Below are 24,284 nucleotides of genomic sequence, written 5' to 3'. Positions count from 1 at the left end.
TATCAAGTAAAAATGAATAGTTATAGCATGAAAAGTCTAAATTATGACTTAAAAGTTATAATTATTTTAACATAAGTGGAAATTGACAACATTCAAAATAACATAATATGTTGAAATTAACACTAAAACTTTAATCTTTTCAAAAATGCTTTTTATTTTCATAATTATGACTTTGTATCTCATATGATTTGTTATGATGCCAAAATCTTGACTTACATAATTTGTGTGTATAGTGAAAAAACCTTTAAAATATATTTATTTCATACCAAGTATACTACAAATCTATTGACATATTTACTGACATATCGCTAAGTTTATCAGCGCTGTTTCCAGATAAATAACTTCAAATTTAGGAATATCAGTTTAGTAACCAAACGTTAAATTGTAATGTATTTACATTAATAGGCTACATAAATATGTAAATGTATTTATAGTATCCACAAGTTTCCTACGCCCCATGAGGCCTTGCGTCAAAAGTGGGCGCGACTTCCGGTTGGAAGTAAACAAAGCGCAACTTGACATACTTCACACTCGTTCATTCAACAGTTGACAGTCATTCAAGTTATAGCGATCCAAACTAGCTAACGATGTGGGAACACAACCTCAACGAAATTCAAAAGGGTTAAATAACAGTACCTTTACCCTCCGCAGTAGTTGATTGGGAGTATTATAATAACATTATTAATAATCAATACTCATCAAGGCATGGTGACAGACAGTTGTGCGAGCTGACAAACAATTCAAATAAAAAATACACACTTAGTCATTGTGCTTTGGAGTTTATTCAAAATTATAAATGAATGTGCTGCTTGAATACATTAACTGGCACATTGGTATTCTGTCAACACAGGCTTTGATCCTGAGTTTAGGTGTAACATCAGTAGCGAACAGCCAATCACATGCTGATAGAGTTTATAGAACATTAAGAATTTAAACAAATGTACACAGGAAGATTCGTCGTCTTTTGGGAGGTGATGGAAACTACAGTCGTTGGCAGGATCAGAGACGGGCTCTGCAGGATCACTCTGATTTCGTTTTCAGCTTATGTTCAAAACAATCACGTTTAAGCCACTAAATTAGTTTAGTCCGGTTATACATACAACCGCGAACAGCACATGTTGTCTCTGAGCTCCGTAACGACATCTCTCATAAAGATTTGCGTCTTTAAATAGTAAAATAATTCTCCGAAAAACAGCTAGCCTCTTCGCTAACTAACACACAAAATACCATTGGAATGCTACTTCCGCCGCGTCACCGGAAGTTTCACCCACTTTATTTTTTACAGGAGTGCCCCTCGGAAACTTGTGGATACTTAGCATAAAATAAATGCATTTCACATACATTTCATTGTAATGACAGTAAACGAATGTGAGAATCAAGAATGCAGATGTTTATGTGTTTATGTGTTTAGGATTATTAACAGAAGAGGAGACGCATCCGGAACTGACTGTTGGACGTCAGACACACACTGCGACCTGATGTTTGAGTGCCTTTGACATCTGTGAGAATGAATATGAATATGAATATGAATATGTAATGTGATGAACGACCACATGATGGCAGAGAGAACACACAATAAATATGAGCATCATTCATGTCTTCTGCAGCCAATATCACACATTATCTCATAAAAGTAATGATTTGAAGGAACACACTTTATATATATTAAATGCACGTAGGCCTGAAGTATAAATATATATAAATGTATAAATATAATTCTGAAGTGATTATTTATTAATCGTCTGATCATGGTTATTCGATTTAATTGCAATATTTTGAGATGACTGCAATAATTAGGCACTTTCAATTTCAATCACATTTTGCCAAAGAACATATATGTCTAAAAAAAACATAAAGTCAAACAAAGGCATTCCTTCGTTCAAAATTAAGGATTTAATCAGCATGCATTATTTTATATTATATTAATTGTATTATTTTATATTACATTATATTACCCAATTTTCACAGGATTATTTATTATATCTTTTATCATTATATTATATATGATTCCACAACTTTAGGCTTATACTGTAAGTGACATGAACAAAACATGAATAATGAAATAATTAATAGCAATTATGGCAATTAATGGTTAGCACAAAAGTCATGATCGTCTATTCTGCAGGAAAACACAGGAGTTTCATTTATTGGGAATTAAAAACATTAATTATTATAGTTCATAATCATGTCTTTTATTGAATATTTTGGATTTTAGTGGATTTTATGGTACTTAATTATATAAATGCAGTAGTAATAATCCATTTATTCACTGTTTTAGAACTGAAATTGAAATATTCTGGGTCACAAAATTAAGTTTGGTTTCTTTTTAAAGAAAACTTGGCATATTATTGCTGAGGTGAAAAAAGTAAAATAGAAGTTTAAGTTAATTACAGGTGAAATTAGAATTCAATGCAAAAGTTAATTAATTACAGCAATGCGACTTAAAAGGTGAAACTAATATAGATGCAAAGTGAGATATTTCAAGCCTTTATTTGTTATAATTGTGATGATTATGGCTTACGAAACGCTTATGGAAAATTGGGCTTATGAAAACCCCAAATTAAAAATTAGAATATTGTGAAAAGTTTTCATATCTGTAAGCCATAAACATCACAATTATAACAAATAAAGGCTTAATTAGTCTATATAATATATTAGTTTCACTTTTTAAGTTGAATTACTGAAATAAATGAACTTTTGCATGATATTGTAATTTTTAAAAAAGAGTTTCACCTGTGTTATGAAAAATACACAAAAATACTATTTTTTTTAATGCATTTTCATGCCATAACTTACATTTGAAATATTTTCCAATACATCTTCTTGCAAGGAAAGGAAGGGCTGTTTTGGCTCACTAACACCGTGGCCTGTGTTTGCTCTGTTGAATCCGCTGGGAATGTGGGCGGCTTTTCTGACGGTTGCATGAGACTTTCTGAGCTTCATTAAACTGCCAATTTAGCCTCAGTAAACCTCCTTATGATCAATATGGCGAAACCTACTTGACTCCACACCTTCAAACGCCTCGTGTTCTTCATGCAAATCCTGATCATTATTTGCAAAAGCAATGTAATGAAAGAAACAAAATCTGAAGAGACACGGCATGAGCAGATTTAACAACCTCTTGCTTGGCTTCTTGCACCTGAGACTGACATACAGTGCTAATAAACTAGTTTTAGTTTTGTTTGATTAGTTAAGAGCAAATAGCTTATTAATGTGCATGCATATTTGTTGTTTAGGCCACTGTAAGCAAGAAGGACACCACCACCAATTTATTTTCTTTAGTTTAAAACATGTGGAATTAGAATGGGAAATGAAATGTCTCTGCATTTATTGCAGGAGCTTTGATGAAGTCGAAAATCTCGGCAGGAGGCAGAAATTACTTGATTAAACCTTGAACTTACAGTTCCAAGAACAAAAATGTTAATCTGAAGACTATTTCTGTGTTTTACAATCAATTATGCTGGAGAGCATTGACATGAACTGCAACACTCGGATAGAATTAACATGCGATTGGGAATGTTAGTGTGTTTGAAATCAGATTGAACAGTTTGTATCGGCTAACAGGGAACATTCTGTCAAAGTCAGCAAACGTTCTTCCAGGAGCAGGAACAGAACATTTGTTCAAAGTTATCTGCACTTTAAAATCACTGGGTTAAAAACCACCCAATTTGGGTTGTTTTCAATCTAGGGGCTGGACAGAACATATATTGGGTTCACTTTACCCAGCAAATTGGGTTGTTTATTTAACCCAACATAATGTGTTGATTTAACCCATCATATGGGTGGATTTCTTTTTACTATAGTACTGTATCGTGACACAAGGCGAGAGATGTGGATTCAAATGCAGAGATGATTAATTATGATGACAAACATAAAAGGTACAACCTCCAAGGCTCAGGAACAAAACAGGATACAAGGAACATGCAACATGTAACGTCGGCACAAGACTACAAACACAAGGAGATTAAATGGGGAACAACCTAACAGTTAAACGAGGCTCACAGGTGAAGGAGATAAAACAGATAACGAGATAAGACGGGCGGGGTTAGATGATTGACATTAACATTGTCATCTGATTCTTGGTCAGACGTAACAACCCAGTTTTTGTGTTACCCAGATCCTGGATCAGACGTAACAACCCAGTGTTTGGGTAGTTTTTGTGTTACCCAGATCCTGGATCAGACGTAACAACCCAGTGTTTGGGTAGTTTTTGTGTAACCCAGATCCTGGATCAGACGTAACAACCCAGTGTTTGGGTAGTTTTTGTGTTACCCAGATCCTGGATCAGACGTAACAACCAAGTGTTTGGGTAGTTTTTGTGTTACCCAGATCCTGGGTCAGACGTAACAACCCAGTGTTTGGGTAGTTTTTGTGTTACCCAGATCCTGGATCAGACGTAACAACCCAGTGTTTGGGTAGTTTTTGTGTAACCCAGATCCTGGGTCAGACGTGATAAGTGTTTGGGTAGTTTTTGTGTTACCCAGATCCTGGGTCAGACGTAACAACCCAGTGTTTGGGTAGTTTTTGTGTTACCCAGATCCTGAGTCAGACGTAACAACCCAGTATTTGGGTAGTTTTTGTGTTACCCAGATCCTGGGTCAGACGTAACAACCCAGTGTTTGGGTAGTTTTTGTGTTACCCAGATCCTGGGTCAGACGTAACAACCCAGTGTTTGGGTAGTTTTTGTGTTACCCAGATCCTGGGTCAGACGTAACAACCCAGTGTTTGGGTAGTTTTTGTGTTACCCAGATCCTGGGTCAGACGTAACAACCCAGTGTTTGGGTAGTTTTTGTGTTGCCCAGATCCTGGATCAGACGTAACAACCCAGTGTTTGGGTAGTTTTTGTGTTGCCCAGATCCTGAGTCAGACGTAACAACCCAGTATTTGGGTAGTTTTTGTGTTACCCAGATCCTGGGTCAGACGTAACAACCCAGTGTTTGGGTAGTTTTTGTGTTACCCAGATCCTGGGTCAGACGTAACAACCCAGTGTTTGGGTAGTTTTTGTGTTACCCAGATCCTGGGTCAGACGTAACAACCCAGTGTTTGGGTAGTTTTTGTGTTACCCAGATCCTGTGTCAGACGTATCAACCCAATGTTAGGGTATAGGTTTATGTCTGAGTTACACAAAAACTACCCAAACATTGGGTTGTTAGTATGTCTGGCCCTGGCAAGATGCATGCTCAGCCTGTACAGTGTGTGTGTATATTCTACAAGAAACAAAAGACATTAGTATTCATGAGATGTTCTGATTCTGAATCAGGTAATTAAAAAAAGGGTTGTAATCTTTCACAGGTGTTGATGAGAAATCACCCACATACTGCACAGGTGCTTGACAACAGATAATGACACTCAGATAATGACATGTGGCATAAACTAACCTTACGACATGTATTTCTCATTCAACTTTCATTATGCTGTCTTTTAATGTGAACACATGTTCACATAGCCTACAGTCAATTCTTAGCCTACATTCTTTCAGTGTTTAGGTAATGTATTAAACAGAGGAATTAGCCTATCACACAGAATTGCACCTCTTTTGAGGAATTATACTCTATATCGACCTAATTATGAATATGTGTGAATCAATTATATCTCGAGAAAATTAAATATACACTCTAGGCTATTTATTGTTTTTTGCATTCATGATCAACGCTTTATTTAACGTAATTATTGCGAGTCATTTCTGTGGCAGTAATTATTAATCAGCGGGTCTAATTATTGCTCCACATTAATTGCAGCATCCTAACAAAATGTGAAAATTGTCGTGACTTGTAAATGATGTGTGAAAAGGTGAATAATTTCAGGGAGTCGACCTGCTTAGATGGTTCATTCAAATGAATCGATTCGTTAGGTCATCACTCAGAAGTTTCCCTTACAAACGGTTTTTTTTTTCAAGCTACATAATTGAGAGTTTAATTTTATGCACCTGTTTATTAATCCCCCCCCCCCCCCCCAAAAAAAAAAAAAAAATATGCCTTAGTTATAGTAAAGTATTTACACACGGTTTGTTGGTCGGTTCATACGAATCATTGAAAAGTACCGATTCGAGAATTGGACATCAGAAGCGCGTGACAGGTGTGTTGAAGAGACGCGCCATTATAATCGAGCTCTTTTTATCCTCATATTATTCTACTACTGGCTTTATTTCACTCGTTGAGCTGTAGGACAGAAAGGTAAGACTTTGTGACTCACATTAACCGTTACAACAAAAATGTTATTAAGTATAAGCTACTTAGATCAGTTCCTGCACCTGAGGTGAAGTTCTGTCATTCAGAATCACTGCAGCTTCTTCGCGGTTTTTTGTCATAATGAGCGGGATAAAACGATATTAACGGCTGAATAATGTCGAAAATTGTTTTGATATAACGTTAATGTTGTTAAACATCTCCTAGACATGAATATATTATTATCCGAACTAAAAGATGAGAGATTTGCGCTTTGGGGCAAGTTTTTAAATTTTTTTTTTTCTATTGAATGCTGTGAGTGGGTTTTACATAATATGTAACGTTCCTAACATTTCTGTAGAGACAAACCTTAAAATCTATGAAGCTATCTAAAAGCTATTTCCATGGTTGTTGCCCTGGAAAAACAAAACAAAATATTGACATGCGTTGAGAGATTTTGGGGCATGTTGTCAACTGACACAACCCATTAAAATGTTTTCTTTTATCTTTTTTTTCGTCAGCAAATCTTACAGGAAAGCAATTCATAAAGCAGCAAATTTGGGAACATGTAATTTGAATAGTATCAAACATTTGTGACAACTTGCCCCAATTATACAATCACTACAATTTATAGCTATACAAAAGCTTGATTTGATTGTGTTTACCTGATGCCCAAAAGCTTAATATTTAGTTTGGAGGACAGAATTCATAAAAATCAATCTTATGTAAGACAGTTTTGATTCAGTTGTTTGAAATCAGTTAGAGAAAAGAAACATAATTGGACTTTTGATTCAAAACCTTATAATTGCTGTGTGTCCTTATGGCAAGCCGTTTTGTCTCTTCATTTATTCTATTATTGACATCAACAATTCAATATTCTACAATAGCCTATTCAACATAATTTTTGAAGAATTAAATTTCAGCTGCCTTGGAAAAACTATATGTATTTCCTCTATTTAAATGCTCTAATTCGATTGTTGATATCAAGAATTGATTTCTAATTCTGATTTCACATATCAGAAATACAATTTTTCCCAGTTAAAACTTTTGATATCAATAATTGTCTTCACTTGTAAATGTCTGTTCTTGATCTTGTACAAAATATACAAGCGATTAAAAGTCAAAATAATGATAAATATTATTAGATATTTTTGTATGTCATCATTGCGACTTTTTTCATCATAATTTTGACCTAGTATGTCATAATGTTGATTTATTTCAAACTTATGATTTACCAAAGCATGATTTTTTTTCTTATGGGGTGGATGTATACTGGTAGTTTATTCATTGCTTTATTAAGTTATTGTTGGAAACAGTTGTTAAATCTGCTCAATCAATAAAGTCAACTGGGTTTCTAAGTTTTCACTGTGTTTTACTGCCAAATGTCACGAGCATCAGAAGGAATTTTTGTCTTCCATTTCATTTGTGTGTTTCCCAGGATTTCTGTGCATCCATGGAGGGATTATGGGATGCCGGCTCCATCTGCATCATCTCGGATCTCGTCTCCTGCCCGAACCAGACCAACAGCACCAACTCCAGCACAACCGAGGGCTTCATCTTGTCTCCTTATTACCAGCACTCCCTACCGACAGCCACGCTGTTCACGCTGGCGTATCTCTTCATCTTCCTGCTGTGCCTGATGGGAAACGGTCTGGTTTGCGCGATAGTCTTGAGAAACCGGCGCATGAGAACCGTTGTACAAACTGGTTTGCGTGTGTTGCCCTTTTAAGACGTTTCCCCTTTAAGACATTGCCGCTTTAAGACTCGTTGCCCGTTTAATTGATGACGCAAAGTGTTCCTGTGAGGAAGAAATGCGAGCTGATCCAAGTTGGAGTGTTATATGTGTGCGTGCATCCTATAAAGTGAGTTAATTCTTGTCATTATAGACTTAGGAGAAAGTTCATATTGTAATCTTATAAGTGTTGTTTGTTGAAGCTATTGAAACTAAATTCGAGTGTTCTATGGTGCCTCTCTAACGATCGTTACATGCATGATCATATTCATATCTGCCGTCGAATTATGCCATCGTTGATCATCATACTGCTGTCATATTTTATGTTGAAATAGATTGTTTTCTTTATTTAATATGTTGGTAGTAAATTGCAAGTATAGGGTTGAGTTGATGGCGATTATAGTTAAATGGCCTATTCTGATGCTAATATTGCTAATCGTGGCACTATTGTATTTAACTCTTATTGCAAGTTATATTCCGCACAGATTGTATCATTGTTTATTGTACTGGATTGTTAGATAATTGGATCTGAAGTCTGTATTTACTTATTGTTATTTCTCTTTGTACAGACCACACACAAACATACTCCAGTAAAGATATGGAAAGAAATAACAGTGGTTGACTGAGTTCCTGGGTTCTGATAGGCCCATCCAGGGCGAGTGTTGCTTATCCTTCAGTCCTTAAGAGATAAAGTCAAATTACCAATTCCAAATCCAACAAATGGTCCTTCGAGCCGGAGACACTTCCCTGGATTGAGATGTCAGCCAGTTCTACACCAGTAAACCCATCGGTTCGTCCAAAGCGCCGTCCAGCCTATTTACAAGATTATGAGGTGGATTTCCCACGTTTTCATAGATCAGCTTTACCAGTGAGTATAAGAGAAACAGCAGTGGAGTCGTCTGATGATGATGATTACTCTCCATCACGTATTAGAGTATCTACAGCGAAACCTCAAAGAGCCCAGTTTACCGGCTTTTCTGGCCCTCCGAGGCTGACTGAGCATCATGACCTCCCAAACCCTCTACAGCAGCGAATTTCTACCTCTTCTCGCCAGTCATTACCACAATATCTGAATCGACAGCTACAGTTTGAATCCAATGCAGAGTCCCTTCCACATGGTGATGGATACCAGAGTGATCAGTCAACTGCTAGCTCTATAAAGTTGCAAAGGATCTCAGAGGAGAATGCTAGACTCCATGAAACACAGCAGGCCATTAAAGCTGACCTTGAACGATTTGAGACGGCCAAAGATGAGTTGATTGAGCTTTTAAACAGAGCTTGTAGTCTCCAAAGGCCCTTATCTACTCCTAAGACCCAGTCTAATCGTCCATCAGTTAAATTTCACCATGCCGAGCATTTGAGTGATGAAGACTGGCCAGAGCCTCCTCCACCAATCACGTATGAAGAGCCCGAAGCTATGAATAAACACAACAAGCAAAGGCTTTACAGCAGTACAAGGGCAACACCAACTTTCAGTTCCCGACTCACTTCAATGGAGAAGTCTATGGATTTTCACCATCCAAGTCAGTATGATGAACATCTGAGGTATGGTCAATACCCTCCCCAAACGACAAGTCCTCAGTATGTTTATGACCACCCATGGGAATCATTCACACGTCCAAATTCTGAACATCACAGAATGGCATCCTATAATATGGCACCTTCCATGGCATCTATGGAGCTGACTGAGAAATATTACAAAGGACCATGCCCCACCATTCCATTCTTCCGCAACAAAGATCCAAGTGAGTTTGCCCGATTAAAAATGGCCTTAGACAACCTCTTGCCACCTGACAGTACTGAAATGTTCAAATATCAAGTCCTGGTTGACCATCTGAAATTGGACGATGCATGTCTAATAGCAGACTCCTTCTTGCACTCCCCTACACCTTACAGAGACACCATGATGGCCCTCAATGAACGGTTCGGTCAGCCCCACCAGGTAGCATTAAAAAGGATTGCTACTATTCTTGATTCTCCTGATATAAGCCGCAATGACCCCTCAGCCTTTGAAAAGTTCTCCCTTCAAGTGCAGTCTTTAGTTGGTCTTCTAAAGACATTGGGCCAGGCGGGTAGCATTGAGTTGCAGTGTGGGTCGCATGTTGCACGCCTCCTCAGTAAGCTGCCACCTGAAAGACGGGCTGATTTTCGCCGCCACATGTTACACCGGCCTGGGGTGACATACTCATTGATGGATCTGGCCGACTGGCTAAAATATGAATCTTGGTGCCAAAGCTATGATGATCAGTCAGCAAGAGGAGAAAGCCGACCCAAACGAGAGTCTCGGGTAGCTCCATGGTCACGCCGAACCACTGCCACTGTTCTGACTGGGTCTGGGAACAGTGCTGAGGTAGCAAATGCTACATATTCTTCTGATAAGGCTGATGAGAAAGCTAAGAGTAGGCCCTCAGTATATTGTTCTTACTGTCAGAGCTCTGATCATGCATTCAGTCAATGCCCCAAAATTCCAAACCTCACCAGAGATCAGCTCTCAGAGTGGATACGTGCTAATAGGAGATGCTGGCGTTGTGGCCTTGCTCATCAGGCTATCCACTGTGGTCTAAAGAAACCATGTCCGCTTTGTCAGAGAAAGCATCTGCGAATCCTCCATGAGGTAAACGAGAGGCCTGTCATAAGGGTATCCAAAACAGAGGCTTGCCTAGTCAGCTCAGCGACACAAATGTTGTACCTGAACAAACCAGTCAGCAGTAATAAGGTTTTACTCAAAATTGTCAGAGTGCTCTTACACCATGGCAACTGCACACTGGATACATTCGCAATCCTTGATGATGGTTCTGAGCGTACGATGCTCCTGCCAGAGGCAGCACAGAAGCTTGGCTTAAGAGGGACACAAGAAAGCTTAGCTCTGAGAACCATCCGTCATGATGTGCAAACCCTTGATGGAGCTTCAGTCTCATTCTCCATTTCTCCATACTCCAATCCGAAGAAGCGATATCTCATATCCAGAGCCTTTACTGCCCCACAGCTTGACCTCGTTGATCATTCTTACCCCATTCCAAAGCTGCAGAAGCAATACAAACACTTGGTTGGACTACCACTGCAGTGTTTTGAAAGGGCGAAACCTCTTGTCCTTGTTGGTGCAGATCAAACACACATAATCTCACCAATTGAGCCAGTAAGACTTGGTCCACCTGGGGGTCCAGCTGCAATAAGAACCAAATTAGGATGGACACTCCAGGGCCCTACCAGCCTGTTGGAGCAGAAACTTGAGCCAAAACAGTGTCTCCACATATCCATTCCTCTCAGCACTACAGAACTGTTCAAGAATGTTGAAAAGCTGTGGCAAGTAGATGTTTTGCCATTTCAGAAGGAAAGAGAGTACACAAGATCCAAGCAGGACCAAAGGGCCATTGAGTTACTGGAAAGCAAGACAGTTCGTGTAGAGGTGGATGGAATACGTCGCTATGCAACACCCTTGTTGCGTAAGTGTGACATGCCATATCTTCATGCTACTATGGAAGCTGTCATGCCACGTCTACGAAGTACTGAGAGGAAACTTGCCAAAAACCCGCCACAAGCTGAAGCTTATTCCTTAGAGATCCAGAAATTGGTTCAGTCCGGAGCCATCAGAAAGCTCCTTCCAGAAGAAATGGAAAGTGATGGTGAATCCTGGTTCATCCCACACCATATGGTGTGCCACAATGGGAAAAATCGTGTGGTGTTTGATTGCTCCTTTCAGTTCAGTGGCCTCAGTTTAAATGATTCACTCCTCGCTGGCCCCACCTTGGGTTCATCACTTCTTGGGGTCTTGCTCAGATTCCGTGAACATGCAGTGGCCATCAGTGCAGACATCCGGGGCATGTTTCATCAGGTCCGCCTTCTTCCAGAAGATGGACCACTTCTTCGGTTTGTCTGGCGTGACTCAAAGGAAAAAGGTCCACCTGATGTCTTTGAATGGCAGGTTCTGCCATTTGGCACAACATGCAGCCCCTGTTGTGCTACGTTCGCTTTACAACAGCACGTGAGAGAACATAGCCAACCTAACGAAGATGTGAGGTTCTCAATCGAACGGTGCTTTTACGTTGACAATTGCTTGCAGAGTTTGTCATCACCAGAGGAGGCTAAGCAATTAGTTGACAAGTTGAGGGATCTGTTAGCTGAAGGAGGCTTCGAGTTGAGACAATGGGCCAGCAATGTGCCATCTGTCATTCACCATCTTCCACGTGAAGCCAGATCGGATGGTCTGGAACTCTGGCTAGCTCATGAAAGGACAGATGTCCAGGAGTCCACGTTGGGTCTTAGCTGGAATTGCCCTGTAGATGTACTGACTTACCGTCACCGTCCCATAAACCATGGCGCTCCCACAATGAGGATTATTTATAAAGTTTTAGCAAGTCAGTACGACCCCTTGGGATATATCCTTCCATTTACTACCAGGGCTAAAGTTCTGGTCCAACAACTTTGGAGCAAGCAGCACAGCTGGGATGACACCCAACTTCCCCAGACTTTAGTCCAGAGCTGGAACGAATGGGAAGGTGAACTTCAGTTTCTTCACAAGATCAGTTTCCCAAGGGCATATGTACCAACTTCAGTAGATCAGACCAGATCTGTTACAGACCTTCATGTGTTTAGTGATGCCTCAGAGAGTTCATATGGAGCAGTCACTTACCTGCGCACCGAAGATCAGCTTGGTAAGATCCATTTGTCATTCATACTGGCACGTTCTAGGGTAGCGCCAAAAAGAGTCCTGTCAATGCCTCGTTTGGAGCTCTGTGCTGCTGTAATCGGTGCTCAGTTGGCAAACCTGTTGGAGAAAGAGTTAACTTTGCCACTTCGCCACACAGTCCTTTGGACAGACTCCACCACTGTGCTGTCCTGGATTCAATCAGAGTCCTGCCATTTTAAAGTCTTCGTTGGGACAAGAGTGGCAGAAATCCACGAGCTCACCAACTTCACTGCCTGGCGATATGTGAATTCAAGTCAGAATCCTGCAGATGACCTCACAAGGGGAAAGACTCTGAAAGAACTTGCCAAGCCTAACAGATGGAGCCAAGGGCCCCCATTCCTGCTCCTTCCACCTGAAAGCTGGCCCACAAACCCTACAGAGCGCCCTGAGATTGACAAATCTGAGCTTAAGAAATCTGCATTCTGTGGAGTCGTAGCTGTAGAGGAACCAACTGGAAATAAGTACAGGACATGGGCAGAATTAGTAAAGGCTACTGCACAGGAGCTACCTGGGGCGGCTGGACAGTCAGGAGAACCTACAGCAAGCATGTATCAAGCAGCAGAGACATGCATCCTCCAGAAGGTGCAAAATGAGAGTTTTCCGGAGGAATTACAACGACTGAAAGCAGGCAAGGCTCTTCAACATAATAGCCGCTTACTCACCCTAGCTGCAGAGTATGACCCGTCTACCAATCTAATACGGGTTGGTGGTAGGCTAAGACGTGCTGAAACATTAGATCCTGCCCTTAAACATCCCATTGTCTTAGAATCTAGACATCCAGCTGTGAAGTTACTCCTCCAGGATTATGATGAAAGACTCTGTCATCCAGGCCCTGATCGGGTATTTGCAGAAATAAGACGACAATTCTGGGTCCTAAGAGGAAGAGCAGCTATCCGCAGCTTACAACATGCCTGTATAAAATGCCAACGTCTGAGAGCCAAGCCTACAATTCCCAAAATGGCAGACCTTCCTTTAGCACGCTTGCGTCTCCACAAGCCAGCCTTTCATTCAACTGGGATGGATTGCTTTGGTCCCTTTCTTGTAAAGATTGGTCGACGAGTAGAAAAGAGGTGGGGAATCCTCTACAAATGTCTTACCACCCGGGCTGTACATATAGACCTTCTGTACAGTTTGGACACTGATTCCTTTCTGATGTCACTTCGGAGGTTTATTGCACGTAGAGGCTCCCCAGTAGAATTACTGTCAGACCAAGGAACAAATTTCCGAGGTGGGGAAAGGGAACTCTGGGAAGCATTTCAGAGTATGTCACCTGAGCTTCAGCAAAGACTTGCACCATTGAAGATTGCATTCCATTTCAATCCTCCTGCAGCACCACACTTTGGGGGAGTTTGGGAGAGGGAGATAAAATCCATTAAATTGGCACTATCTGCGACCATTGGAGCACAAACTGTCTCAGAAGAAGTACTCAGGACTGTGTTAGTTGAAGTGGAGAACATCCTTAATTCAAAACCCCTTGGGTATGTATCTTCTAATGTGGCTGATCCTGATCCGGTAACGCCCAACCTTCTTCTCATGGGGCGGCTAGATAACTCCCTGCCTGCGGTCATATACCCTAAAGAAGAAGGCTTAAGTCGTCGTCGGTGGAGGCACTCCCAGGTGCTTGCTGACCACTTCTGGTCCTCCTTCATCCGCCATTACCTTCCGAACCTGCAGGTCAGACAGAAATGGCACCGCACCTACCCTAATATAACCATGGGCACGATAGTCATGATAGTGGATCCTCAACAGTCCAGAGCACATTGGCCTATTGGAAGAGTTGTTCAAGTGCACCCCAGCCAAGACTCGCAAGTGAGATCAGTGGACGTACAAGTTCAAGGGAAGGTTTATACTAGACCCGTGGCTCGACTGGTGGCATTACCCCCCATCCCAGAAGATATGGAAGAGCCCGACACACCCCCTGCAGCATTGGTAACTAACACGCAACCATCTTGAATGTCAAATTGAACACAATTTGGGGGCGGCTGTACAAACTGGTTTGCGTGTGTTGCCCTTTTAAGACGTTTCCCCTTTAAGACATTGCCGCTTTAAGACTCGTTGCCCGTTTAATTGATGACGCAAAGTGTTCCTGTGAGGAAGAAATGCGAGCTGATCCAAGTTGGAGTGTTATATGTGTGCGTGCATCCTATAAAGTGAGTTAATTCTTGTCATTATAGACTTAGGAGAAAGTTCATATTGTAATCTTATAAGTGTTGTTTGTTGAAGCTATTGAAACTAAATTCGAGTGTTCTATGGTGCCTCTCTAACGATCGTTACATGCATGATCATATTCATATCTGCCGTCGAATTATGCCATCGTTGATCATCATACTGCTGTCATATTTTATGTTGAAATAGATTGTTTTCTTTATTTAATATGTTGGTAGTAAATTGCAAGTATAGGGTTGAGTTGATGGCGATTATAGTTAAATGGCCTATTCTGATGCTAATATTGCTAATCGTGGCACTATTGTATTTAACTCTTATTGCAAGTTATATTCCGCACAGATTGTATCATTGTTTATTGTACTGGATTGTTAGATAATTGGATCTGAAGTCTGTATTTACTTATTGTTATTTCTCTTTGTACAGACCACACACAAACATACTCCAGTAAAGATATGGAAAGAAATAACAGTGGTTGACTGAGTTCCTGGGTTCTGATAGGCCCATCCAGGGCGAGTGTTGCTTATCCTTCAGTCCTTAAGAGATAAAGTCAAATTACCAATTCCAAATCCAACAACCGTGACTAACATCTTCATCCTCAATCTGGCCGTCAGCGACCTACTGATCGGGATCTTCTGCATTCCCACCACGTTAGTGGACAACCTCATCACAGGTGAGAGATTAACCTACAGATTTTATATAGTGAGATTTTTATATAATAGTAACAATAATTTAAGCTCCTTATTATGTAGCCGAATCTGTGCTGGTTTGTATTGGCCGCCTCCAGTTTTCACTTTGTTTTGCCTCCAGCTAGCGCCGTGATGTAACTGTGACATCGGCGCAAAAGGGGTCTGTAAGTTTGAACTAAGTTAGTTTTAGAGTATTAAATCATGTTGCTCTGTCTCAATTGCCTGTATCCACTTTTGTGTCTTTTAGCGCTCGTTTTTTTGGGGTCGACAGCTTATAAACACTTATTCCTATTTTTTTAATTTAAGCTTGTTAGCTGTACACTTGTCACACTTGTTGAAGCGCTCGACCAATCACAACACACTACTTCAGCCGACCAATCAGAGCACAGTGTGCTTTTCAGGAGGAGGGGCTTCATAGAGACAGGAAGTAAACAGAGCGTTACTGACAGACTGGGAAGAGAGGAGCCGCAACAATGGAGAATATGAGGAGAATAATCAACATTCAAGCAGGAAAACCTGATCTAGTAGAGCCTGAAACTAGACTTTATAAAAGGGCAGAATATAGCCTCTTAATCCTCTCGCACATCCCTAGTATGCACCGGTATGTAGTGGGATATTTTGCTAATAAAATTGTGCCAGAAGAATAGCGTAAGGAATTTGGTCTCTCTGCATCATCTCAGGGAGCTTCTATTATTTTTTTAGATATGTAACATGTGTTGTTGTTTCTGTGCAAACAAACTTCAAATGTATCCGGATTAACCTCTTAAGTGTCGTGCCCCCTTTTCACAATCTGAACTTAAATGGTTGTAATTCAAGAATGGTTTGGAATATAGATTGGTCTTGTTTTCAAGAAGACATTTGGCAGATTTTCATTAAAGTGTAATAAAATTATGTGAGTGAAACAAAAAAACGTTATAGAAGTTTAAGTTTATGAAATTGTAAAATGTAAAAATGTTGTATATTCATATTTTATGTAAAATATATATTTTTTGAAAACTTGGTGGATTCTAAAACTGCAAGAAAATCAAAGCCAAAACTCTGAACATGTGTTTAAAATTAAAAATGAGCTTTCAGTGAGTGTGCAGTACCGAACGCTTCCCCTAGGTCACAACCAGACTCCATTACTGCCCATATAAGGGCGCCTCAATTTCCACAATCAATCTGAACCATTATTTCAATCATTTTTAACATATTTATATATTAGGCATCCAATTCAGACGTAGTAAGAGAAGTTTGGCATATTTTGATATGAATCAACCTCAATAATGACAATAACACACATGTGCGTTATAGCTCTCTGCCACCTCACAAATTGTAAATCTTTAATTTTTTTTCATTATATTTAAAACATTTTTAGACCTTTTTTCCTCAAAAAATGTAATGGATTTTATATTTTGAACTATTGGCATGAAAACTAACTGAGGTTTCTACTATTCTATCATGATTTTCATGTCCATCACCATTTCAGAATAAAGGTCTGAACACGCCTTTGGAGTATAAAAAAATATTATTGTTGCAAATTTATGGATTAAGATTACGGCTCTTCTGTAATTTGTTTTGGAAAATCAAATATGAAAACTAAAGATTATAAGCTTTCAAATGATATTTTGTCATTATTAGTTTAGGTTTAGTATAAGATATTACTGTTTTGAATATGTAATGGCTATTGCAACTTAATGTATCTTTCTAAGCTTATTATGCGTCTGTCTTCATCAGGTTGGCCTTTCAGCAACACGGTCTGCAAGCTGAGTGGCCTGGTGCAGGGAACGTCCGTCTGTGCCTCAGTCTTCACTCTGGTTGCTATCGCTGTGGACAGGTCAGTGCTAATAACTTTGAGAGCCAAATTAAATCAAATAACCACTGAAGGGGAACAATAGAGCAGTGGCATTGTGTCAGGTATTGCTCTCATCTGGCGCTAATCAGCAGATTGTTAAAGCTGATTGAAATGCAGTGGTGAATAGATTAGAATAGATCGCTTTGGTACATTTCTCAGATCAGAATTCAAATTCTCAAAACAGCCTGTTCAATCTTCACATCATCAGTCACTTGTGCACATCCAAAAATCTTTTTTCACATTTCTACTTTTGTTTTTTTCTTTTTTTTCCTCTTTGTGCTTTGCAGTGCTGTCATTTCTTTCTGCATCGCAGTGACATGGTCTGTCTACAGATTACAGTACAAACAGTAAAAGCGTAAATGTGAATCTTGTCCAGTCTCTTGCAATCAAACTCCCCCACACACTAATGTGTGTAACCTACAATTTACAATAATTGTCATCAAAACTTCATCCATAGTTTACATCAGAACATCCCTCCAGCGAACACCGTTATATTGACAACATGACTCAGCATTTTGACTGTCTTATCCGTACACAGTGACACAAGGGCTTGTCATTCTGATGCACTGACATGTTCATTGACGCATATATTTAGATATCGAGAGATGAACTTAAGGATTGTGAGCAAGAGACTGGCTTTTGCAGGTAATCCGGTGTTTTGCTATTTGTACGAATTGTTTTGAGAATTACTGTTTTACAAATCTCGAGGATGATTCGAGAAATGTACCAAAGTGACTGAGAAAAACTGTATTGTAAGTAGTAGGTTACACACATTAGTGTGTGTGGGAGTTTGATTGCAAGAGACTGGACAAAATACGCTTTTACTATTTATACTGTAATTTGTTGACAGACCATGTCACTGTGATACAGAAAGGAAAGACAGCACTGCAAATCACAAATAAAAAAACCCCAAATAAACAAGTAGAAATGTGAACAGGACAGATTTAGAAAAAAAGTCTAATGGAAATGTATATGAATATGCTTGATTATGACAACTTGGTTAACCATTTTGCATGTAAAGACTTAAGCAATGAATAAACTAATGGCTAAATGTTGTGGTGTGTGAGACTATTCAACAGAGACCCATTATAAAACATGTTGATCAACATGACAAGCAACTAGGGCTGGGTAATAAATATCGATTTCTCGATATTAATCGATTCTCATTTTTGCGAACCGATATCGATTCTTAAATCTCAAGAATCGATTAGTCATCCTGTTTCATTTGAATGAATGGATCATTGTATCGCGGCTGCGCACATCCAAAAAATCGCAATAATCTTTGTCCTTTGTTACTATTGATATGAAACAAAGTCTCAGTTTTCAAATTACGTCCATTTTCTTTAGAAATTCAAAAACATAAATAGCGTTTTGTCGCTGTGGCGTGAGATCGCTCTGGAGAAGCAGCAGCGCTGATCTCTCTTCCGGCTTAATAATACCAGTCACAGCGCCAAATAAACATGAATGAGCATCTGAAAGTGTGTTAAAGATAGAGTACAACTTATCCAAATCCGGATCATGTCACATTGATTCGCCAATCAGCGTTTCAACCGTGGAAAGACGTCAGTTAAACAGCTTGTAATCAATGTCATGTATCGTCATATTCACCTCAGAAAACCCACCTAAACTCGTTAGTCTGCTAGAAAAAAATAACTCTAGAGAGGAGCATTTTGCTAAATATGTACACCCTATTACTTATGCATTATAATCTTAATGTTCTTCAATATTTAATGCATATTTAAATAAATCTGGCAAGTTTTTTATGTCAGCCACCATTTAAATGTTTATATTTCATATAATCTTCTTATTATAAAAATAAATAAAAGTGTAATTTAAGTGTTTGTATAGCTACAAAACAGTTCATTATTACCTTCATATTAGGCTAATGAAGTCTATAGGCTACAACTAGACTCCCATAGTTTACAGCATTAGTTCAGAGATTTGATTCCCTTGAGAAAAATGGCCATTTTGTGACTGATATCCAAAATAATCGATATTGAATCGAATCAAATCGTGATCGAAATCGAATCGAATTGCAAGCTTGTGAATCGGAATCGAATCGAATTGTGAAATTTGTCTCAATACCCAGCCCTACAAGCAACTGATAATGTAGGAAACAGCAGAGAATTGTACATAATCATTTACATGGATGTACCAAAGCATTTGCTACTTGTTCAAAGAAATGAGAAACTGCTTTTTTGATGTGCACAAGTGACTGATGATGTGAAGATTTAGAACAGGTTGTTTTGGTACATTTCTCAGATCAGAATTGAAATTCTCAAAGCGACTATAGAAAAACTGTAATAATAATTTAAAAGACCCGTATATGTGTTTTCTCCTCATCTGAAACTCAGGTTTCGCTGCATCGTTTACCCGTTCAAGCCCAAACTCACACTCTTTGTCGCGAAGGTGTCGATTGGGACGATCTGGGTGCTCGCGCTCACCATTATGTTTCCCTCAGCGTTAATGTTGACTGTCGAGGAAGAAAGAAACCATTTCCTGGTTTACAGTGACAACCACAACCGCACGTACCCGCTGTACTCCTGCTACGAGACCTGGCCCGACCCCGAGATGAGGAAGGTGTACACGACGGTCCTGTTCGTGCACATATACGTGATTCCCCTCGCGCTAATCATGCTAATGTACGGCCGTATCGGGGGGAAACTGTACGGCACAACCGTCCTTTCCAGCGCCGAGCCTGAAATTCCTTCGCAGGCGAAATGTCCCGCGTCTCAACGCAAGATTCGAGTGATAAAGATGCTAATAGTGGTTGCCCTGCTGTTCATGCTATCATGGCTTCCGCTGTGGACGCTAATGCTAATGACTGATTACGCTCATCCAGACGAGCTCAATCTGGAGCTTCTAACAAGCTATGTTTTCCCTATCTCTCATTGGCTAGCATTCTCCAATTCCAGCGTCAATCCCATTATCTACGGCTACTTCAACGAGAACTTTAAGAGAGGCTTTCAAGCCGCGTGTCAGAAGCATGCTTGTTTCGGTAGCCGAAGGAAACGGCGATTTAGCGTTAAACAGCCCAGGGTTGGAAGTCAGGGTTGTAGCCCGTTGAACACGGGAGTTAGCGGAAAACCACTCGGTTTGGGAACACGGACAAACCAGATCTTCGCCGAGAGCGATCTCACCGGATGCGTTCGCCTGGAGCTCGAGCATCGGAGCGCTTCAGGAGACGACAAAGCCGAAGGTGGAAGTGGCGCCGTGTCCGTTAAAAGAAAAAGTCACTTCCAAGATATTGAGAAAGCAGGAAGTAAAATATATAATGCCTGGGAGCTTTGAAAACAAATACAAAATACAAACGTAAGAGTGTTGGACCCAAACTGCGCAGGGATCTCCCTCTTTCTGTAGGGTCAGTGAAGTCATACCGTAATTTAAGGCCATGTTAAAGGGGTCATATGCACTTTTACAAGTTGACTGTACTGAAATGTGTGTTGGCAGTACATGTACACAATCATATGATACAAATCCATCCAGTGTTTTTGCTTTAGGCGCAAATCAAGCACCGCATAATTTATTGAAATTAAAATGAGATGTAATTTTTTAAGCGCATCAATATTTGAAACAATTGTTCTTAAATAAAATATTTAAATTAAATTTGCAAGTTTTTTTTAAAAAATTCAACGAATATTCAAAATTCAAAGTTTTATTTGACCGCCCTATTGTGGACGGAGAGCGTTTTATAATGGAAACGCTTCTTTTAAATTTATCCAGATTGATTTAGAGAGCCTCCTTTTTTGAATGAAATGGAGGAAATATTGCGTAAATTAAGTGTGATTTTGTGTAAATATTTTCATTAAAATGTGTGTATTAGCAGTTTAGCAACCGTCAGACTAGATGTCAGTATTTGCATCAGACATTGGTAAATATCAGGTGTTTGTCTGTGGAAAAACATTATTAATAGTACTGTTCAAAAGTCGCTCCTGCTCAAGATTGTATTTATTTGATCAAAAATACAGTGAAAAAAATATTATTCCAATGTAAATCATCTGTTTTCTATGTGAATATATAGTAAAGTGTAATTTATCCATCATTACTCCAGTCTTCAGTGTCACATGATCCTTCAGAAATCTCTCTAATATGATGATCTGATGATCAATAAACATTTATGATTATTATCAGTGTTGAAAACAGTTCATATTTTTGTGGAAACTGTGAACACTTTATTTCTCAGGATTCTTTGATGAATAGAAAGTTCAAAAGAACAGCATTTATTTGAAATAGAATCTTTTGTAACATTATAAATGCCTTTACTGTCACTTTTGATCAATTTAATGTGTGCTTGATGAATAACAATATTAACTTCGTGTACTGTCAAAAGTAGTCAGTGATCACATTATATATTTATTAGTGATGCACCGATGTGAAAATTGTGTCTGATACCGATAACCGATATTAATATTGCTGTTATGGCCGATACCGATATTTACCGCATAGCATGTATAGAAAACACGTAGCGAGGATTAGGGCTGCACGATATTGGTAAAAAATTACATTGTGATATTTTATTTTTCTGTGATAAATAAATACAATTTCACCAGATTGATTGAAGCTCTATTTGGAAATAATGAATCATTCTAGAATGTCATGGAGTAAATCCACATAGAAACTAATATTAAAAGAATGTTAACAAATGTACACTTTAATAAATGGGAACCTTATTGTAAAGTGTAAGGTTTATGTCTCTTGAGTTCAGTGTTGGACAGATCAGTTGTTTTAACCTTTCATTAAAGTGAATCGGTTCAAAGGAGTCACTAGTTTGCGAATCGGACGTGTCTTTAATGGACCACGGCACACGTTGTGATTATCCAGGCAGTTTAGGACATCGCACGAGATTTGTCTCGACACGGAAAACATTTCATCACCAGATTTTTTTGTTTTATTGAAATTGAATGTGTGGAATATGCTATGTTTATCCTTTTCTTATAAGTTTGCGTTTTCAGGCGCCGTTTTCGGCCAAATCACATACATTTTTGTGAGATAACACATGAGATGAACATGATTGCAACATCACCAGTAAAATTACATTCCTTAATGACGGTTCAAACGATTGTCTCTGCATCAGATAATAATTATCACCTGAGGCGCTTCATCATTTGGCTTTACGGTGAAAAGTGTGCGAGCTGACATTTAAAGAGCGAAACAAATTGTTCTCTTTCTCTATAGAAAAACAAAAGACCTATTGACAACAGAACCAGTTTCTGAGAAAATTGCAGGAACACACACACACACACACACACACACACACACACACACACACACCTGCAGTAAACGACAGCCCTGTGTGCCGTCCCCATGATTCCCCATGAGAGATCGAGCTGACCTGAGAGAATATGCTGGAATATGAGGGATTATCTATTTACGCTCCTGGAAATGAAAATCGAGTGTCCTCAGAGCCTCAGATGGGGTTTTAGTGTTTAGCTTAAACTACATCTCACTCTACTGTCATTGACAAATCAATTCACATTTATTTGTTTAGCTCTTTTCGTAGTAAACATCATTTCACAGCAGCTTTATAGAAAATGCACGAGTCCATATTACAATATGGAGTGATCTATTATCAGAGGGAAATGTACATATACAACACACACAGTTAGCTAAAGATGAATTATCTAGTGTTTTACTCTGTGTCGTGTCGTATATCGAGTGAATCAGGGACGAGAACAAATGTGGGCGGGGCTTGATTTTGCACTTGTGAATTGATTGGATGTTGGTGGTTTTCCAACATGTGAGTGACAGGTTGCTCCGCCCACATCATCAGAGAAGAGACACTGCAAGAGGACGCTGTAATTCAACATTAACGATTGATTTAAAATCAATGCCCTACTTTTGTTTTGTTTTTTTGTCCTGTTCGTTTCTACTCCAAATATGTCACATTACAGAAAGAAATGAGCTGTTTCATGTCGACTTCAAATATAGTCTTTAGCAAATTGAGCTGAAAATGTAATGCTGAGTAAGATTTATACACTTTAATTTTGACATGTGACATGTGCAAAAGACAGCCATTCATCATGAAACTCTGAGTGAAATATTGTGAGATTTTCGTATGGTTTTATCTGTCTTCTCGTGCAGTGTAATATTCTGCAGGTCACTGATGTGAACGATGTTGCGCTTTTATTTTTGGAAGTTGTTTGTCTTGATGTTGTGTTACTTGCAAGACTGACAGTTCATATAGGAGACCTTTAACTGAGGAATAATCCTCATATACAGGTGAATGGTGTGTTTGCTTCGATCTTAAAGGGATAGTTCACCCAAAAATGTAAACTCTGTCAGTAATGACTCTCCCTCATGTTGTTCAACTCCGTAATTTTTTCGTTCATCTTCAGAACACAAATTAAGATATTTTTGATATTACATGGTAAGCACGTTCGCACATGCGCACTCTTCAAACACAAAATCTTTTGACAAACTAAAAGATTTTGTCAAGCAATATAGAAACTATGCCTCTAACCACAGGTCGACTCTAACCACAACTCTGCGATGCTGTTTGCGAATGTTCGTTGGAACGATGGTTTCGGGAAACACAGACTCATTGAACTGATTTTGATAAGAACGACAGAACTAGCGACCACAGTTGGCTAACGATGCTTTCGGGAAACGCACCCCTGATTGGTTACAAGGTGGTTTGTGATAACGATAAAATAAAATAAACTGTACTTAACATGCTGTACAGAAGATTAAAAAAAAAAATCAGTGAATCACAGTTAAATTCTACGCCTTTCTATGGACATCACAACCTCTCAATAAAAACCAATTTCACCAATACGTACTCATCGACCTATTACATCAACACGTACTCATGGACAGTTGAACGCTAATGCAAAAAAGTACGTTTTTAAGTGACCTTTAAAATCATTGATGGTTATTGACTCTCAGTTTATAACATTATAAACTGTTGATGTTATTGACTCTCAGTCAATAAAATTCAGTTTATCTTAAAATCCAGACGGAAAGATTTTGTTTTTTTTTGTTTTTTTTTATGAGTGCAAGTTCAAATCAAATTTAG

The 24,284-nt window shown here is 39.1% G+C and overlaps 2 protein-coding genes across 4 annotated transcripts; both read left to right on the top strand.

Moving 5' to 3' along the window:
- Positions 1 to 6,059: 6,059 nt before the first annotated feature.
- npffr1l3 (neuropeptide FF receptor 1 like 3) lies at positions 6,060 to 21,745 on the top strand. Its single transcript, XM_089126144.1, has 5 exons — positions 6,060 to 6,173; positions 7,603 to 7,853; positions 15,322 to 15,419; positions 17,152 to 17,251; positions 19,624 to 21,745. The coding sequence occupies exons 2-5, from the start codon at positions 7,618 to 7,620 to the stop codon at positions 20,558 to 20,560; spliced, it is 1,371 nt and encodes a 456-aa protein (XP_088982270.1). The 5' UTR covers positions 6,060 to 6,173; positions 7,603 to 7,617; the 3' UTR covers positions 20,561 to 21,745.
- Positions 7,907 to 15,323, top strand: LOC148969483 (uncharacterized). Of its 3 annotated transcripts, XR_016149437.1 has the most exons (3): positions 7,907 to 8,026; positions 8,466 to 14,733; positions 15,173 to 15,323. XR_016149437.1 is itself a non-coding variant. In XM_089126143.1 (2 exons), exon 2 carries the CDS (start codon positions 8,654 to 8,656, stop codon positions 14,534 to 14,536), a length of 5,883 nt encoding a protein of 1,960 aa, XP_088982269.1. In that variant the 5' UTR covers positions 7,907 to 8,026; positions 8,466 to 8,653; the 3' UTR covers positions 14,537 to 15,323. The 3 variants fall into 3 exon arrangements, 1 of the variants encoding a protein (XP_088982269.1); XR_016149438.1 differs by having other exon boundaries at positions 7,907 to 14,733; XM_089126143.1 differs by having other exon boundaries at positions 8,466 to 15,323.
- Positions 21,746 to 24,284: the final 2,539 nt, after the last annotated feature.

The sequence above is a fragment of the Pimephales promelas genome, chromosome 23, assembly GCF_988280905.1.
Source record: "Pimephales promelas chromosome 23, fPimPro1.hap1.1, whole genome shotgun sequence".
Taxonomy (NCBI): domain Eukaryota; kingdom Metazoa; phylum Chordata; class Actinopteri; order Cypriniformes; family Leuciscidae; genus Pimephales; species Pimephales promelas.
The sequence above is the reverse complement of the archived record's forward strand: the minus strand, read 5'-3'. Positions and strand labels throughout refer to the sequence as shown.